General features: G+C 47.1%; 1 protein-coding gene across 3 annotated transcripts; it reads right to left on the reverse strand.

Moving 5' to 3' along the window:
* Positions 1-470: 470 nt before the first annotated feature.
* Positions 471-19,559, reverse strand: PPP1R3B (protein phosphatase 1 regulatory subunit 3B). 3 transcript variants are annotated; one of them, XR_005838249.1, is made up of 3 exons: positions 19,405-19,559; positions 12,069-14,027; positions 471-795 (listed from the first exon to the last, which is right to left on the reverse strand). XR_005838249.1 is itself a non-coding variant. In XM_008686577.2 (2 exons), exon 2 carries the CDS (start codon positions 14,000-14,002, stop codon positions 13,145-13,147), a length of 858 nt encoding a protein of 285 aa, XP_008684799.1. In that variant the 5' UTR covers positions 14,003-14,027; positions 19,405-19,559; the 3' UTR covers positions 9,305-13,144. The 3 variants fall into 3 exon arrangements, 1 of the variants encoding a protein (XP_008684799.1); XR_005838248.1 differs by lacking the exon at positions 471-795 and adding an exon at positions 9,274-9,852; XM_008686577.2 differs by lacking the exon at positions 471-795 and having other exon boundaries at positions 9,305-14,027.
* Between the last annotated feature and the right edge of the window lie 238 nt (positions 19,560-19,797).

A 19,797-nucleotide genomic window follows, 5' to 3' on the forward strand; every position in this document is an offset into this window, starting at 1 on the left:
GCTCTGGATCAGTGAGTTCTCTAGGAGACCTTGATTTCTTTTCGTGGAGAGCGACATCGAGAAGCCAAGATCTGGGTGCTAAGTGTTCCCTTTGCTCCCGGAGTGCTGCTTCTCACAGGCCCTCTCAGTGGACAGAGCTCAGAAGTGCATGTACTTTTATACATACACACATACCTTCCCAAGTATGTATGTCTGCACATGAACCTTTCCATCAGTTTTTCTTTCTGCTTCTCTGCTCCCACTATCCTTAGTATGCGTGCTTGCTCAACGCCTTGTATGTATCCATTCCCTCAACTGTGTAAGGCTGGCTCTCTGCCATGCTCTGACACTGTCCTTGCAAAGTTTGTCATCACTAGCTGTCACCAGCTGCCCTTGCCGCCTCAGTCCAATACTGTCCTGGCCCAGGCCCTGTTATCCCCCGCTGGCACCTGCCCAACGACTTTCCGAAGTAAACGAGAAAGAAGAGGAAGTCAGATTTGGGTTTCTTAATTAGAAGAAAAAGGATCAAAGGCTAAATTGCAATTTTCTGCAACAGTTACTTCTCGGTTCGCTGACGCACCACGAGACAAGCCATCTACCAGTACGGTATGACTACTGACATCAAGGGGTCTTCTGTGCCTCTAAGTCGACTTCAGGACTGTAATTATCGCCAGGAGAGTGGGAGCAGGTGGTGCTCGCGCATTCTGCAGTGCATTTTGGCCTTCGCTAGAGCGGCAGGAGTAGGGCTGTCAGCACTGATTTTCACGTTGCTAAATCAGCAGAATGCTTTTCAACTGGTCTAGACGTGTATCATGCCTAATGAAAGAAGAACAAAAACAAACAATTGAATTTTCAGCGGTTCTCACCAAGAGGTTATACTATTCATCCTCAAGGCGGTATTGACTTCTGTCGAAACGAGCACCGGAAAAATAAATGTGTTCCTATAGTCAGGATGACGGTTACCTAATGATGAACCCACATTTCCCGTCACTTGGGCAATAAGTATTTGCTAGCCCTTCCAAGCTGATTGTAAGCTCCTTGAGGGCAAGGGGCAGGATGGTACACTTAAGCAATCGCCCACAGTGACTTGCAGTTAGTGGCCCATTAGGAGTTGATGGCTCAAGGTTTGTTTTGGTCTGATTTTTTTTTCCTCCAGCTAGACCATTCACCATAACACTGAGTTAGGACTCACGTCTATTTTTGTATAGTCTACTGGTCACCTCCATCATTTACATTTTAGGTAGGACTGAAATGTGTAAACTACTGAACTGGTTAAGGGAGTCAGAGGCAGAAATAAAGCCCTTTTCTATTTCACCACCCCTCCCTCCCGGCCTCTGATACACAGGCTGATAGAACTGATGCAAGAATGACCCCAGTCTAGGTGAGCAAATGGCCCTGCTGTGAATTGCGTGACTTCAAGTCCAGAGCCGCGTAGCAGGACATCCCGGCTCAGGACTGCGGGAGGCTGGCTTCTGCCAGAAACTCTGATCAACTTCCAGCAACCCTCCTAATCTCTCCGGCCTCGTGGTTGTGTGCGCCTGTCAAATTGGAGGTTGGACGTCATGATCTCTAACAGTCTGTGGTTCTCGAGTTTTTTTACTCAGTCCTTATGAAATATTACGATTCATGGCCACATCCTGAACCACAGCACAAAGATGGCAAAGCGGAAAACAGAGAGTGAAAGTATTGTCTATGCTAACACGAGAAAGACCTTTCTCTGGATACTAAGCTCCAAACCTCGCTTTCTCAGTGTGTGTGTGTTTGTGTGAGTGTGTGTGTGTTGGCGTGTGCGTGTGCAATTACAGGAAGAACAACAGAAAGCCACTTACAGCTGCTGCTGTAGATTATTCTAAAATTCGTATGAAAAGACAATCCTTAGGATCGCTAAAACAGTTGTGAAAAAGAAGAATAAAATGGAAAGAATCACTCTCCTGATATTAGGTCAAGGCTATGTGGTCATGGCAGAGGGACAGACACGTACTGCGCCGGAACAGAATAGAGAACCCACATAAATAGGCCCCGCTGCTTTTTGACAAAGGTCCGAAAGCGAGTCCACGGAAGGAGGACAGCCTTTTCAACGGGTGGATTTCTACAGGCAAAAGGAAAGGGCCTGCACCGAAGCCTGTCACCTTATACAAAAATGAACTCAAAACGAGTCATACATTTACATTTAAAGTGCAAAACTATAAAACATTTAGAAGAGAACATAGGGCAAACTCTTTGGGATCCGGGGCTAGGCAAAGAATTCTTAGACTTGACATAAGAGCATCCCATCAAGAGAAAATATGGCAAATTGAAAAAAAGTAAAATTTTTTGCTCTGAGAAGGTCCATGTGCAGAGCGTGCAAAGGGAAACTATCGATTAAGAGAAGTTCGATCTCCACATCTGACAAAGGACTGGTATCTAGAATATCTAAATAGAGTTCTCAAAACTGAACAGTTGAAAAACAAAAAAAAAAATCTCCAAAGAATCCAATTAGAAAATGGGCAAAAGACATGAAAGGATATTTCACCACAGAAGGCACACGGACGGCAACTAAGCCATCTATGAAAGGATATTCAGCTTAAGCAGCTGTAAGGGGAATGCAGATTAAAAGCACAACGAGATAGCGCTATACACCTCTCAAAATGTCTAAAATAAAAAATTGTGATACCCCCCAAAAGCTGGCGAGGATGTGAAGAAATTGCATCCGTGACTGGTGACACTGTAAAATGGTACAGCCACTCTGGAAAACAGTTTGGCAGTTTCTTACGAGATTAAACATGGCTCTACCGTATGAGCCTACAATATCACTCTTGGGCATTTACTGCAGATAAATGACAACTTGTGTTCACATAAAAACCTGTAAGTGAATGTTCAAAACAGTTTTATTTGTAATCGGCTTAAACTAGAAGCAACTCAAGTGCTCTTCAAGATAGTAATTGCTTAGCAAACTGGAGCGTCTATACCGTGGAATATACTCAGCAATAAGAAGTCACAGATTGATACATGAAACGACTTGGATGGATCTTCTGGGAAGTACGCTGAGTGGAAAAAGCCAATTCCCAAAGGTTACATACCATACGGGTCCATTTATATAACATTCTCAAAAGTACAAAATCATACGTGACGGACACCAGATTCGTGGTTGCCAGGGGTCAAGGCCCAGGGTGGGATGGAGGACGGGGCAGGGAGGAGGAGCAGAGGGAGAGAGGAGGTGAGTCTATAAAAGGACAACGTGGGAGGCCTTTGTGATGTCTTGACCACGTCAATGTCAGCATCCTGGTTGTGACGTTGTATTATACTTTCACCAGATGTTATCACTGGGGGAACCTTGGTAAACAGTAACCCGGTTCTCATTTCTTAAAATTGCAGGCGAATCTACAATTATCTCAAAATAATAAGTTTAATTTTTTTTAAGATTTTAAAAAATGTATTTATTTGACAGACAGAGAGAGAGAGAGCACATGAGTGAGCACAAGCAGAGGAGCAGCCAGCAGAGGGAAAGGGAGAAGCAGGCTCCCCGCTGAGCAGAGAGCCTGATGCGGGGCTTGATCCCAGGACCCCGGGATCGTGACCTGAGCCGAAGGCAGACGCTTTAACTGAATGGGCCACCCAGGTGCCCCACAAGTTTAATTTTTTATAAAAGGAAACCTGAGTGCTGTCTGTTGGGGCTTAGTTTCTTCTTTTTTCTTTTTTCTTTTTTTTAATATTTCTTTCTTTCTTTTAGAGAGAGCATGAGGGGGACGGGCGGAGGGAGACAGAGAGAGAGAGAGAATTCACAAGCAGACTCCCTGCTGAGTGCAGAGCTGGACACACGGGGCTCCATCTCATGACCCTGAGATCACCACCTGAGCTGAAACCAAGAGTCAGCTGCTTAACCACTGGGCCCCCCAGGTGCCCCTGGGCTTAGTTTGATGCAAGTTAATGGCGTGAAAGGGTGTGCAGTTCAGGAGAAGAAAAGGCTAACGTGACCACCAAAGAGATTGTATAGAGCTTGGTGACAATGATATTTTTCTGTCTATATTCCCGGAGCACTTGGCCCCAACTACAACCCTGCCCATAGAAGCACTTGGTAGTTTTGTTTTGTGTATTATTCTTAGTATGGAGTACAAGTTGCCTTGTCAGGAAGTTCAATTTGTATATGGAACTGAGAGACACTTAGGAACGATAATAGGCAACTCCAGTGCGGTTCTTGTGAACAAGCCAATGATCTTTTTGTGAAAGAGGATAATAATTAGCTTCGAGAATATAACCAAAACATAATCAAGTCCTTTCTCATAATATGGGGTTAGGTTGTGTTTCAATCCCATAGAAGTTTTGTTTGTCAGCTTGCTTTTGTTTTATTTTCCAGGATATCCTTGAACTACGTTCACTAGCATGGGAAGCAGGAGCCTTGGAACGTCTGCGCTCTAAGGAAAAGGTTCTCACCCTTATTTCTGGGGCCCGGGGCTCTTAGGAAGTGCCTCAGGAGTCTGGGGAGGGGGAAAGGGGCGTGCTCCCCTCCTTCCTGCAATTTCCACCTTGGGCAGCACCTTTTCTATTTATTTTACTAATTGGGTTCACCTCAGATTTCCTTTAGGAATAGATTCCAGCCCTTCCTAAAACATTTGGAAACCACCGGCTGCTCCTGTCGCACGCTGTCCCTCAGAGCTGAAGTTGCGCTCAGAGACCCTTGTCCGCATCTGGGGAGACAGCTGGGACGCCTGGCAGAGAAGGAGTGAGACATGCTGGAAAGGAGGAGGACAACAAAGGCCCTGAGCCGCTGCTCTTCCTTTCCTGCTCTCGCTACTGCGGCCTGCGGTGCTCATGCAGGGCTGGCCCCCGTCCTGGGAGAACAGACAACGCCAGGCCTGAGGCTCTGGGCCAGAAACTTCCCTTTAAAGAGCAGAAACATGAACCGGTGTGAAAGGGATTTTTGGAAAGAAAATAATTTTTCTTTGCTTTCTCTTTTCAGTGTGTGTGTATGTAAGAATAATGAATGAGTAATATAAGGTGTGAGGATTCAAGGTGGTGAGGTGATTGTTTAGCTGATGGAAAAGCTCCTGGAGACTGGAGAATTCAGATGAACAGATGCTTGATTAGACAGGCAAGTGTGCCAGTGTGCAAAAGGGATTTATGAAAATATTTGGGGGGAATGTGTCAGTGTTTGTTTCAATAGATAATTGATTACTAGCAAATGATTAATAATACAATAATTTTTTGGTAAAACGGTATGTAATAAGATCAGTGAAATGTCACCTAGTTAGTTCCACATTCAAATGGGACCAAGGCGTCCACTGAAGGACTATTAACTACATGACCCTGGGGGTGGGCCCAGCAGAAGCAGTGAGTGATTTCTCTTTCTCAGCAACTGTTTCTACTTTCTCTGAAAGAGGTGTGAGCTCTGGAAAGCTTCACCCCCCCTTTGCTGGTGGAGTTCCCTTCGGATAGACTGGGGCTTCATAAAAACTGTTCCAAGTCCCCATTAGGGTTTTCTCGGCATGGGAGACCTTCCTTCAGTTCTAGCTGACGGTCAAGGCCAGGGGGAGGAGGTGACAGATGTAAAAGGAAGAGCATGTGTGTCTGCACCATAGAGACGGCCAGCAGGAAGGGAGGCTGGAGTGCTTTGGAGAGGAATCCCCACCTCCTTGATCTCCTGTGCCTCTTAAGGCCTCTTGAACGTGCTGGGCCACAGAGGAGCTGAGACCGTGTAGTTGGCCAAGTTCCCAGGAGCACTTCAGGGTTACTTTCTGGGGCCTGAGGCCTGCCATACGGCTAGGTTCAGCCTCTGTCCCAGTAAACAGTTTCTCAGGGAGGTCTGCAGTGCCCTACTGGGTAGGGACGGGGTGGAGGGGAAAGAGGTGGTAGGACTTACATCCAAACCATTAATAACCCCTTTCCTCTTCGAATTGACTGGAGTTTCCAGAGGGCGTTTGGCCATCCGCACTACAATTAGGAAACAGAAAACCTAACCAACATAAACACATCTAAACCACAGACGAAATCACCACTCTGTTATAACCCATCCAAAAAAAAAAAAAAAAAGAAAGAAAGAAAGAAAGAAAAAAGCACTATCCAGCCAGAATCTAGCCCATGACCAGCCTGGGCTCTCTGGGCCCCCCAAAGGTCTGAGAGGACCCTAGAGGCCCAGGATAGGGGAGCACGGGCAGGGCTCAGTCAGCAGGGTTTGCTTGCACTGCTGGGATCTCAGGTGGAGTGCTCCGCGGTAATTCATAGCCCTCCTGCTCCTTTTTTTTTTTTTTTTAAAGAATTTATTTATTTATTCGACAGAGATAGAGACAGCCAGCGAGAGAGGGAACACAAGCAGGGGGAGTGGGAGAGGAAGAAGCAGGCTCATAGCGGAGGAGCCTGACGTGGGGCTCGATCCCACAACGATGGGATCACGCCCTGAGCCGAAGGCAGACGCTTAACTGCTGTGCCACCCAGGCGCCCCTCTCCTGCTCCTTCTTGAAAGCATTCTCATTTGGACCATCAACTATAGGGTCTCTGAATGAATGAACCGATAAGTTGACTCCTGGCCTCCGCCGAGGGTCTGCACGTCTGCTCTGAAGTCTCACTCTTTCCAGACAACTCTTCAACCTGGGTCAGCACACTGTGGGCAGCAGTTCAAGTCTAGCCCTTGGCCTGATTTTGTAGTTTTGTACAGCCCACGGCTAAGAACAGTTTTTCCATTTTTAAAGTTTTTTTTTTTTTTTGAAAGAATAATGTGACAGAGGCTGCAGGTGGCCCATGAAGCCTAAAAGAGTTAACTATATGGCCCTTTACAGAAAAAGGTTGCCAATCCCTGATATAATCAACCCCTGATCTTGCATTTTGAGGGGGAGGGCCGGGATCCTGGATCATTATTAATGTTTTTGACCCCAGAGAAAAATGAGCATTATGCAGCCTCATCTTACCTTTGCCAAATTCAAGTCCAGCTGAGGGCTCAAGGTTAGGGAGGGACATCTGTGTGAGATGAATGATGTCAAGTAAACATGGAGAATCCCACACGGACATAGACCTCTGTTGAGATTCCCTATCTCCTCCCGGAGGGCTCTTCACGGTGCAAGGAGAGGAAGGAGGGTTAGAGCCGTCCTGTGCCATGACAAAGGGCTTCCCTTCTGGTGGAAGACGACGCTGAGGCCACGGGTCCTGCCTATGGGCTAGAACGCCTCTGTAGCCACAGGCCTCTTTGGTGGTTTCCTGCCACTGATCAAATCCAGTTGGGCCCTTGGATACTCAAATCATGCACTGTTTCCATTTACGCTTCCATGTGGCCTGTGGGCCTCACAAGCGCTGAGGAAGCCTTTGGGAGGGATGTACCATTTGCATCTAAAGACGTGTGTGTTGGGGGCACCTGGGTGGCTCAGTCGGTGAAGTGTCTGCCTCCGGCTCAGGTCATGATCCCAGGGTCCTGGGATCGAGCCCCACATTGGGCTCCCTGCTCGGGGGGGGGGGAGCCTGCTTCTCCCTCTCCCTCTGCCGGCTGCTTCCCCTGCTTGTGCTCTCGCTCTCTGTCTCTCTGACAAATAAATACATAAAATCTTGAAAACAAAAATTAAAAAATAAAGACGAGAGTGTTCACTTCTCCCCCAGGGACTGCGTATCTCCAGAGGGAGGGACTTCCTTTTCAGAATCGACCATTTCAGTGTCAGTTCTGTGGGAGGGACTCCAGGGTCAGGGGGCAGAGTTCTTGGAAAAAGAATGAAGGACCCACGTGGTCCTCCTGGCTTTGTCACGGACTGGCTCTGTGACTTTAGGACACACACGGAAGGCCTTCGTATCTTTACCCCTGAACACGAGCCGCTGTGTCTTCAGCGTGAACACGGATTTCATGAAGTCCGAGCTGTTGTCTGGAATGCTCTTCATTCCTGTGATTCTTGTGAAGAATGGAAGTGGTGTCCATGGTATTTCTTACTAGTTTATATTTAGAAGCATTTTTAAAATGAACATGTTGGCTGACTCTTCAGTACTCAGGGCACCACTAGATCCCCTGGTTGCTTTATCCCGGCTAAAAACACCCAGAGCCCCTTTGGTGGAGCCCTTGACGGGACAGCAGAGTCAAGGCCAGGACCCAGGCTTCCGGACTCGTTACACCGAGAGTCAGCAGGACGCCCTGCTTTTCCTGGCTGTCAGAGGGTTCATCTAAAACACGACTAGCTCTTAGAGCAGTTGGGGAGAAAAAGCACCTAGCACCACCGTGCACACAGTAGATAAGCCATAAACGTTCAACTGAATAATTCAGAGCTGGATATTTGCTAATCTGGGGACATTGCCCTAGGAAAGTGTTTTGTACTGTTGTTTTTTTTTTCCCCTCCAGACATCTCTGAGATGTCTGTCTCACAAGTTAGAATTGTGTCATGATTATGGAAACCACACTGCATCTCCAATAGACATTCATAAAAACTACTGTTGACTTTCCCCCTTCCCATTTCTGCGAAGGCAAACCGCGGGCGGTTTGACTGTCTTGAGAAAGGCAGGCAGGCAGGTACGTGCATCGCTCCCTTTTCGCATTTATTCACTAGGTGCCGAGGTTTGATAGGCTCCACCTTCCCACTGGCATTCTCAGCGTGGCTCACACGGAGTGACAGGACACATCTGGCAGCAATTTGCCCCTCCGTCCATCCCATCTAGCTCTGACATAAAACATCTCCGGAAATCCTACTTAGGATGAGCGTCTGACACCCCAAGAAGAGGTCTCACCAGGAGCTGGTTGGATTGCTGGTTACAGTGTGTCTGCAGAAGCAGGTAGAAGCTACCAGGGCTGTTTATAGTTTTCCCACCTTGAAAAACAGTCAACCCAAAATAGGTTTCATGAGCAAGTGAGAGGGTAGGAGACACGCCCTCAGATCAGTAAAAACGGGTTCCTAACACTGGCCCTGTGCTTCTCCAGCACTTAGCTGTGACCGGCCTTCACCGTTGTGACCGCTGAACAGCAATTGCCACCCTTCCTGTGTGCCTTAGCTTTCTAACTCAGCCCCTGGTTGAGACCTAGCCCTCTGAAGACCTACACTCTGTATGTGGGAACACACCGATTGAAAATAATTCTCCCCGGGACCTGGCTGCCTCAGTCGGTGGAGCGTGCAACTTTTGATCTTGGGGTCATGAGTTCGAGCCCCATGTTGGGTCTAGAGATTACTTAAACGGAAAAAAAAAAAAAAAAAGGAAATTAAAAAAAAAATATTCTCACCAGCCTCCGACTGACTCCCAGAATACAGTCAGTTTTAAAAATAGAAGAGTTTCAGTTTTTTGTTTTCTACCTTTATTACATTTTTTGAGTTTGAGATACATACAAACCACTCTCTTGTACCACACAAAAGACACCCATTCTTGTGATTTTAAAGTGCATTTCCCCTTTAACTTCGTGTACAAAAATACTTATTTATTTTTTTAAAACACGCGGGCATTTCTTGACAAGGCACTCTCAGGCATCGGGGGAGGATGAGGCTCCGGTTCCACGTTCACACTGAAGTAAAAGTGAAACAGTGTCCTCACAGCTGCCTTCTCGGGAGTCCTCGCAGGTCCTGCAGGCTCTAGAAACCGATCACCGAAACTGCCGAAACCTTCATAGCTTTACAACTGGGGCTGCCTCGCTTTCCAACCACACGGAGGAAAAGCCGCCCGAAACCACAGACGCCCTTCCCAGGCCCACGTGTCCACAGGAAGTGCAGAGAAGCCGCCAGAATGTCTTCGATGACCGTGTAGGATGCCATTAGGCTTATGACTCTTCATCCCCAGTTTCAGTGGCCGGAACCCCCCAGAGCAGAGGGCCATGCGGCCTGCTCTGGCAAACCGCGCCCCGCGGAGGACTTTTCAACGAGGAAACAAATGCAAGACAATCAAGGTTTTCATTCGCTGTCCACTGAGAGGGAAGACCCAGAAAAACGGCCACTTCCCACAAAGGAGCCGACGCTGTTTTGGTTTAGAAACACACATATAACCCATTGAATGTCCAAGTGACTACAAGTAATGCTTGTTTTTTAAAAAGCAAATTATATGCAAAGATCAAAACCACAAAACATTCGTTTAGCTGTTCAAAATTTACATCTTTAAAAAACACTGAGAGAGTCATGTTTTGCCACCATTAAAATGAAACCTTAGAGAAAAAAATAAATTCTACCTTGACACTGAAATTGTTTTAATTTCTGGAGAACTACAGAACTCCCATTATTTCTCACCGCTTCCTCTATCATCAGAATACTTTAAAAAAATAAAATAAAAAGAAACCCATTCAAATGCTTCCTAGCTTCCAAGAAACACTGACAGCTTATTAATTATGTATCTTTCTATAATCCAGCTTATTTATTGCACCTAATTTGCGAATGCTCCCCAGGGCATTTGGGGGAAATAAATACGAAACGAAATGGGGCTGCTTCCCCATTTCTGGACAAGGACACCAGTGGTGGGAGGCCTGTCCTTCGGGGGCAACTTGGAAAGGGTACTAGGGCTGGGGGACATTCGTCACCATCACCAACAGCTGTGTGAGGGGCAAACCCCCAAGTCAGGCTGCAGTGACGTCTCCAACTAGGAAACCTGTCACTGTCTGAAGTGTGTAGACCTATTTCCTGCTGGTGCGCTCCGAAATCAAGAGGGGTTCTGTGGATCCTGGGACCATCTGTTGATATCCTGGGACAGAACGGGGCCCAAGGGAGAGAGACTGACTGGTGAATAAAAGACAGCATTCTTCAGATGCCCCCGCCTCCCCGAATGACAATGCTGACAGGGAAGTCTCACAACCACATTCTCCAGTCACAGAAGGGTCTTTGAGGCAGGTGGGGACTTGCCTGGTAGGGCGAGCATCCCAGGTGCACTGGTGGGGGATTTGCAACCAGTGCCCCCAGCAAAAAAAGCTGGGTGAGCTGGGAGTAAGAATAGGGGGAGGGGAAGGGAGGGCTTTTAGCTGTTTTAAGAGATACTTATTGCTGAATTACCATATTTCAAATTTTGACATGGGAATGTCTTATGATCACCATTACTGAAAACCAAACAGGAGTTTCTTGAGGCCATTTTTCTTTTGAATACAGAATGATCTTGTTACTTTTAGTCTGGTAACATGTAAATGACAGTGCACCTTGTACCTTTCTTGGAGGAGGAGGGACTGGACTTCTTGAAATAAATTCACGACCTATATAAAATGGTCTGCTTCCATTCGGTTTTGATTTGCACTATCAATAGTTCTCCTCCCCAGATCCGTAGCACTGGAAGTACCGTTTGTGTACTCGATGTAGGTACGTCTAGATACAACTCAATTCCGCCCAATTCAGCAGAAGATGAAAATGCGATTTTTCCTGTAAATTGTATTATATGATCCCCAAGTCCTACCCATCTGGGCGAGGCATAAAAAAACAAAGCACTAGATTGCAGACGAGTAACAGCCAATTTTAGGAACAAGAATTACATCAAACATCACTTAAGAACATTTAAAAAGTCAAAACATTTTAAAGTTCAAAAAAAGAAGGGGGGGAACCAACCAACCACAAAACTCTAGGAGCCAAGACACTCCCTACCTGCCTGACACTAACCGACAAAGCCATAGAAGCCAGGAGGCCTTTTCTAATTGATCTGGAATATGCAAGCAAAGGCAAGCTGAAGTAGTCTCTTTGCTTGCAGAGTCCAGGGGCCGTGCCTCCAAATGCAGGCAGCTGGGCTCCCTCTTCCTGCCTCCCTTGGGAAAATCTCACCTTACTAAGATCAGGCACATGGAAAATGAGACAATCATTTAATTAAGCTCCCAAAACAAAACAAAAAAATAAAACAAAACCCCAACCTTCTCCAAATACATATGTAAAAATATTTTTTCAACACCCCCCAAGTATAAACCAATCTCGTCCCCGAAAAATCACAGGGTTTGGGGATCCATCTGTCAGTGAACATCCCAGGGGGTCTCAGGACAGTATGAACCAACAGACTTTTAATGCATTGTCCAGGATGGGTAAGAACGACTCATCTCTGAGATTTCAGAGCTGCTGCACATTGACAATAAACTATGAGAACCTGGTGTTTTTCTCCTCTATCCCTTTATATGTACTCACACCCCAAAAATAAGAACACCCAAATCAAAGTCCCTGGGTGCTGGTACAGAGTCCTGGACAGCGCAGATCACAGTCAAAGTCAAACCAAACACTCACCGAAGGCTTTGAGGCTGTATCGGATCTGCCAATCAAAACGTCCTCAACACAGCATGGAGGAGGGCTCTCTAGGAAAAGAGTCTAAAATCCCTTTGCGAGGAAGGAGACGCCTGCAAGCCAGCCGAGCAAGTTCCAACACATCTTGTAGTTGGGCTGTCTGGTGACTCGGGGTAGGAGTGAGTACTTCGAAAGCTCCCCCAAAAGCCAAGAGGAAAAGCTACAGGTGTCCCCCTCGGACCGTCCTGCCTGTCAGAAGCCGGCAGTCTGGACCCCGGCACAGGACCTCCTTACTTCTGGTAACTGCTGTGCCGTTCTCTGCTGGGACACGTGTGTGGGGTCAGAAAGAGGAAGCGCCTGTTTCCGTCACAGGCGAATTTGCCTCATCTTTTCCTGAATATCAGATGAACCGTGAAGAAACAAAATGCAAAATGCAAAAAAAAAAAAAAAAAAAAAAAAAAAAAAAAAAGTGCAGCGATAAGAGTGTGCGGTAAAGTACGCGTAGACAGGGAACAGCCACGACAGGCAGGAAGGACCCTGCTGGGTGGAGCACACCCAGAGCTGAACGGCAAGGGTCCAAGGGGAGGTGGCTGGAGATGGAGTGACTTTCAGGTGACTGTCCACATCCCAGGGGGCAGGAGCGGCTCCTCAGGCAGCCGGGGCGCACTCCTGGTGGCTTCGTTCCCAAGCCGTATGAAGCCACCGTCCCCCAGTGTCGCCGGCAGNNCCTGCGGGCCTGGTTCCCGCCCAGGCCCCTGCCGGCACCGCGATCCTGCTCCGGACCCTTGTGGCCGCCCTGAGTGCCCAGCAGACCAGCACCCCAAATCTACTCCCCTCGTGGCCGCCCTGGGTGCCCAGCCGACCAGCACCCCACATCTACTCCCAGTGTGAAACCAATCCTGTGATCTAAACCTGGCTGGGTTTGCTGGCTTAAGGAAAAATGTGCATAGGATCCTTTCTTTTCAAAAACCGGGCCTAATGGCAGTTCAGCGTTTCTCCTGGCTTCCGTCTCCACCTGCCCGCGACCGCAGGGAAGGCTTCTGCGCACCTGCTCAGCCATGCTCCGGCACACGCAGTCCCTAATAGTAGGGCCCTAGCTTCTCGTACCCTAAATAACTTGGCCACTCTGGAAACAGACCGTAGGAACACCGAGGGCTCCCAAACTGGTCAAAGGATATTCCAAAATCGGGCCCGTTCTGTGGCTCGGCTGTGCCCTGTGTGGACTTCAGCTCGGCTCGGATGATCCTGTAGTTTTTGCCTTTGTTGCTGTCCCAGTACGTCTGTCCGCTGCACTCAAAGCACACAGCAAACTCCAGCCTCTCGTAAGACTGAATTTTCTCAGGCAAGCTAATGTCAAAGGAGAACGTGTCCCTGTCCGAGCCGGCGTAGGTGTCCTTCACATACCGACAGGGGAAGTCTGAGAAGCTTTTCCAGGTGTCGAATGTCATTCTTATTTTCACCATCTTCTCAAACGCCAGGTTCTGCACCTTCACTGTGCCTGTGATGGCTTTGTCCTTCAGGACACAGTTTTCAAGGCATACGTGGTCGGTCTGAAGCCGGTTTCGAAAGTCTAAGTAATCAGCGGAAGGCTGTGTGAAATCCAAGACAAAGCTCTCGCTCTCCGCTGTCGTCAAACTCACAATGTTGTCTAGGAGCTCGGTGATGTTAAACGGAATATCTAACGGGTCATCGAATTCCGAGAACACTTTGACCATTGTCAGGGCCAGCCCTTGGTTGTCTGCGAAGGACACCCGCTTTTTCACCTTTTTCTCCCGGACGGTGGGGGCCACCATCCCGCTGGCTTCATTCTTGCTGCTCAGCTGAATGCAAGGCCTCAGTGGTTCGCTGGGCTTCGGTGAGGTCTTGAGGGCGAACCTCTCTCGGCGCAGGGAAGGGGCCATGCAGCTGTATCTGCACTCTATGTCCACAGCCATCATCGGGTTAGAGGAATAGGCTAGAACTCTGGCCAAAGAGAAGAGAAAGACACGGCAACGAGGTCAGACAGACACGTTCAAGGCATCATTCCAACGGGGGCTGGCAAGCAATATCTGCCTTCGTCTCTGCCCACATGGCTGCAGTTTGGCATGAACTCAAGTGCCGGCCAGCGTGACCTTGGCTTCAGGCGAGATTAAGAGTGTAAAGTTGGGGGGGGGGGATGAAGGTTAAAACAAAAAAAAGTTAGGGAGCAGCTGTTGGTTTTAAAACTAAATGCACAGGTATTTCCATCAGGATTTCTTGGGGCCCTCAGTACGCTAGAGGGCCTTGGGGAATAGCAAAAAACAAGGTGCTGTTGCAGGAGTTCCCAAAGTGATCTGACTAAGGAACCCTTTCCTGTGGAGCATCTTGCAGAACACAGGTTCTGAGAAACGTGCTTTGGTAGATACTGCTTTAATATGACAAAAAGAAATGAATTCTTTTTTTTTAATCAAGATTTTATTTATTTGAAAGAGAGAGAGCACAAGTGGGGAGAGGGGCAGAAAGAAGCAGACTCCCCAGTGAGCAGGGACCCCAGGACCCTGAGATCATGACCTGAGCCGAAGGCAGATGCTTAACCAACTGAGCCACCCAGGCGCCCCAAAAGAAATGAATTCATACCACAAATATTGACTGGTATTTACTATATGCCAGGTATTATGCTAGACACTGGAATTCAATTGTGAAGACAGACACAATCCTGTACACTAGATTTTTATATGCCAGTGTATCTTTCTCTTGAAAAATGCCAACAGTTCAGTTTTTTTAAACCTTACATATGGGTGGGTATTTGGTTTTTTTTCTATAGTGAAGATAACCTCTATAAGAATAAAAGGCAAAGAGAATCATGCTAAAGAGTAGATTAAATCTGACTTCATAAAAACGATATTTTTCTGTAAGTGAAAAAAAAAGTAAAACCAAAAGACTAAAGACAAACTGGGAAAACATTTCACAAAAGTATGGCAGCAAAGAGTTAATACCTTCATATATAAAGAGTTCTTATGAAACAGTAACAAAGTCAAATAGTCCATACAGAAAAATGAGCAAAGAGCATGAATAGAAAATTCATGAAAAAAACTTAAACATGTCCCAGAAATGCGCAAAATGTCCAACCTTATAATTAAAGAATTTAGATTAGGAAACAATGCCTGTTTTTACATACTGAGTTAGTAAAGCCTTCTTAAAAATAATACAAATACATGGATTAGTCTAAATCAGCATAACCTTTCTAAATATTCTTATCAGTTTTGGTTCTAATATCACATACAGGTATTAATCTTAAGCAGTTACTTAATGCACAGCGGTTAATGTACTAAAATGTTCCATGCAACATTTTAGGGAGGAAAAGGTGAGAAAACCTAAAGGACCAATAACAGGTATCTGGTTAAATTAGGTATACGACATTCAGCGATAAAATTTTGTATCATTATTAAAACCATTATTTGGAAAAAAGGTTTAAGTGGCATGGAAAAAAATTATATTGTTAATGTAAAAAATAGAGAAGATAAAATTGAGACTAGACTTGGGAAAAAAAAGAATATTGCATATACTTGCGGTATATGTACAGAAAAAAAGTAACCAAAGATATACTTAAAACTGTTAGAATATCCAGGTGATGTGATTTCAGGAAATTTGTTTTCCTGTGTTGTTTCTTATATTTTTTAAAATAACAGCACTTCTATAATCAGGGAGAAAAAAATGAAGCTAATAAAATGCTTCAAATATGTAAGATTGGCCAAAAACCTATCCCATCCAACACTATTGCCTCACTAAAGCCAAGCAATTTTTTTTTTAAAGATTTTATTTATTTATTCGACAGGATAGAGACAGCCAGCGAGAGAGGGAACACAAGCAGGGGGAGTGGGAGAGGAAGAAGCAGGCTCATAGCGGAAGAGCCTGATGTGGGGCTCGATCCCATAACGCCAGGATCGCGCCCTGAGCCGAAGGCAGATGCTTAACCGCTGTGCCACCCAGGCGCCTCAAAGCCAAGCAATTTTTATGATTTAATTATCATAGCGAATTTATATTCTGATTTGATAGTTACAATGGGCTACCTCAAGAAATCAGTGATGAATCCATCCAGGATTAAAATCTATAGTCTGTGAACCGCAGAACACAGAATCTGGATAAGGTCCCAAACCTCTCCCCCTTCACTATAGTAAAAGTGTAGGTATGTGGTAGTTTTTTGGGGTGCTTGCTTTCAGGCCTCCCCTAGTTCCAGCCTACTGGTGGGGGGGCTTCAGGGTGATGGTGATAATTAAGGAGAAGCAATAGGCATAATGTTGCTCATCTTCTGATGGGAGCTGAGACCAGTGGTTCAGCCCAATAAATATCTCATTTTCAACTTCTGCTTTTGATTAATCAAATACATGAAGACAACTAAGAGCAAAGACACATTGGGTTTGATCCCATTTTCCGAAAGAAATACAGTCATTCCCTAGGATGCAGGAACCACGTGGTGATGACTGACTGGAAAAACACACACATTCAGAGGTACAAAACAATAATTTATAGCCACAGTGTACTTATCTAAGCATACATTTTAAAGGATATTTGTCTGTTTCCCCTCTAACGAAACCAACAAGTGAAAATTTTAGGAGCAAATTTGCTTTCTATGATCTGTTCTTGTACCCATGCAATTGTTCCGGAAAGGAAAAGTTCTCACTGAAATGGGCGTGATAGCTTTACAGAGGGTCACTGGGCTGGCTAATTGGGTCAATGTGGAAAAACAAACAACCCCACCCTTACAGAGGACTTGAATTTTACTTCCCCCCTGTCCACTGAAAAACTGCGTTAGAATGCACTGGAATTATACTTTCAGCTCTAATGTTAACACAGGTAGTGTTTTTTTTTTTTTAATTAAATGTGGATTAAAAATACCCCCAAAGTGGGCAAAGCCTGGCATCCCAGCCCCTCCCACTCTGCCCGCCCTTGACAACCTGGGCGTGAACTGTGGGAGGCTGGGTTCCTCCTCTGACCCTACAGCCCTTCCTCCTTGCCTGAGTCAGCAGAAGCTGAACTTAAGTTCTCCATCCCTTCAAGCCTGCAAACCAACCTCATACGTGCTTCCCCACACAATGTTAAAACAGCTCATTAGAAAAAGGATGGGAAACTCTCAAGATACTGCGGAAACAGAATCCTAAAACAAGTGGGTCAGTGAAAGGCTCTACATACTTCAGTTGACTAAAGTCACTCTCAATTTTAATCTTACAGATGAAAAAGACTTAGTTGAAGACCTTGGTAAAGTTTCACTGTTTGGACCCAGTGGGTGTACATTTGCCCCTGAGATCCCTCTTCTCACTTAACTCTAAGAACTAGTGCAACTGGGGGTCAGAAGGTGAGGTGCTGGTCGGAGCCAGCTCTAGGGCCTAACTGGTTTTGAAACATCCTTCCACGAAAAGCAAAAATAAAGTTCACTATCTGGTGGCCCTAGAGTTACTAACAGGGCTACTGCGTCAGGGGCACTCAGCAACCACTACCCGGCATCCCTTTACTATTTAAGTGACACCATCACTGGAGGGAGGACATTAACCCCTGTGGCCTTAAACAGGGGGACGATCTGACTGTTGGCCACTTGCCTAACCTCACAGGTAGCTTCGAGCTTTGATGAACTGGATCATTCCACGAGAACCAGTGTGCCAGATGCTGATTTGATGTAGGCCTTCCTGACCCTCTGCTCGAGAACTCCCCAGTGGGCTGTGATCACCACCCAGAAGTACTCCGAGCAATGGGAGCTGTACTTCGGGCCCCCTCTCCTGACACGCTCTCCTGGCTGCTCAGCCCTTTCCCAGGCCAGGCAATATGAGTCACCAAGGTTGGCCAGGGAAAAAGCCAGAAGGAGAAGACACAGACACATATTTGAAACAGCAGAGTATGACAGGATTCGATATCAGTTTGCTGCAGGACAAGATGATGAGAGTATGAGTGGCTGTTACTCAGATTCTTGACTTCCAAATAGATGCCTAAGAGATCAATTTTGCCCCAGGAGGGAATGGGCCATGCCCAAGGGCAGATTTCAGGGTTCTTGGTCAAAAGAGGGCAAACCCTAACACTCCATGAAAATGGAAGCGAACAGGGATAGTTTTTGCATAAATACTTTCCCTGTTCCAATAGTGACGACACACCTTCTCAAGACAGCTCATCAGGGTATGGTGGAGCTTCCTGAGGAAACTACAGACTTGTATAGACAATAACCACATGACCTTCACAGTTCCAGGCAGCGGAGCTACTGACTTTTTGGCTGTGCCTTTTCTGCGAAGTAAATCTTTTTTCAGTATTGAGGCCAAGATATTTTCCCTCCATTCTCATACTCCGATAGGAAAAGACAGAAAAGTCAGATGCACCAAGAACCCACCAGGAACACTGGAAAGACACTAGGTAAGCATTTACGACCAGGTTACGAGATTATACTTCTTAAAAAGACATGTCCATCTACTCTCTGGCATTACTTTACCCCCTCCCAAAAGGTTTGGCTGACACAGTATGAATAAAGTTGACATATTTTCCTTTGTATTGCGACCATGGGGCCCTTACTCACAGCCTTAAAGGCCACTTGTGCTCTTCCATCCTGTCACCTTCTAAAGCATCTTTGAGATCCACACACGTGCACACACACAGACTGCACATTACAGGACAGAGGTTAAGTTAAAATGCCACAGAACCTGCCATCTAAAAATGCCCAGTGTGAAACACAGAGCACTAGCCTAGGAAGGCCTCCCCCTAGCTGTGCCACTTTAGCGGAGCAAGTCCCTGAATCTTTCTGGGCTTGGGCTTCCTCCTCCCAGGTCCCTTCCAGCTCGGACTCCTCCTTGCTAATAATGCCCACTAACTTCTCTTCTTCTCCTCCCTCCCACCTTTCCCTAAATACCTCTACTTTACTTTTGTGGTGAGTCCACTGGCTGTCTTCACTTTAGTCTTGGCTGCTGGACAATCCTACCAGATTTCCTCTTCTCCCCACCCCTGCTTAAAGCCCTAACTTCTCTTCTCCCGCACCCCGGGTCTCCCAGGGAGGCCTCGCCGCACAGACCACAGGCTCCAACATCTTTCAGCAACTCTCCTGTCTTCAAGTCAAGTCTGCCCTTAGTTTTCTCCACTTCTGCAGTAAACAATACGCAGACGAGCCCCAACTTTTCTGGGATGTCGTTCTGAGCCCTATACCCTCTCTTTTGCTAGCAAGTCCCCTCCACACCCCTTTCTCTGGTTCCAGAGGGTGGCATAAACAGGGCACGGGGCAGGAGGCAGGCCAGAGCTTCCAGACTTGGAAGATCCCACAGGTCAACGCGACCCTGCACCCCCCTCGGTCATACCAGCCTGCACCCCGCCCCCATGCACTCCATGAGCCTCCTTCGCCTTGTCCCGCACCCACCTTTTGGGGCGTGGGGAAGCCCCCTCTCCAGCTGGCTCGCTGCTGCATCGGAGAGCCTGGAGGGAGGTGGCAGGGGAGGCGACCGCCACCGGACTACGTGAGCGTCGTGTGTCCGGGAGGCAGGGCTGACGCTCCGTTCCCGGAGATATGACCGGCAGGGGGAGGAGGACGACGAGGAGGAGGAGCCCAAGTTATCACACCAGGGCGGGGCGGCGGGGCAACCCCCGGTCGGAGCCTCGCCGCGCGAGCGTCCCCGCGCGGCCGCTTCGCCCCCGCCGGCCCGGGACAGCCAGCCTCTGCCTGGGGACCGGAGACCGTGAACCGGGGCTGGGTCTGTGTCCCATCGCCCTCGGCGGCCCAAGAGACTCCCAAGTGTGTTTCCTTGCGTATTAC

This window comes from Ursus maritimus, unplaced genomic scaffold (genome assembly GCF_017311325.1).
Source record: "Ursus maritimus isolate PB19 unplaced genomic scaffold, ASM1731132v1 scaffold_28, whole genome shotgun sequence".
Taxonomy (NCBI): domain Eukaryota; kingdom Metazoa; phylum Chordata; class Mammalia; order Carnivora; family Ursidae; genus Ursus; species Ursus maritimus.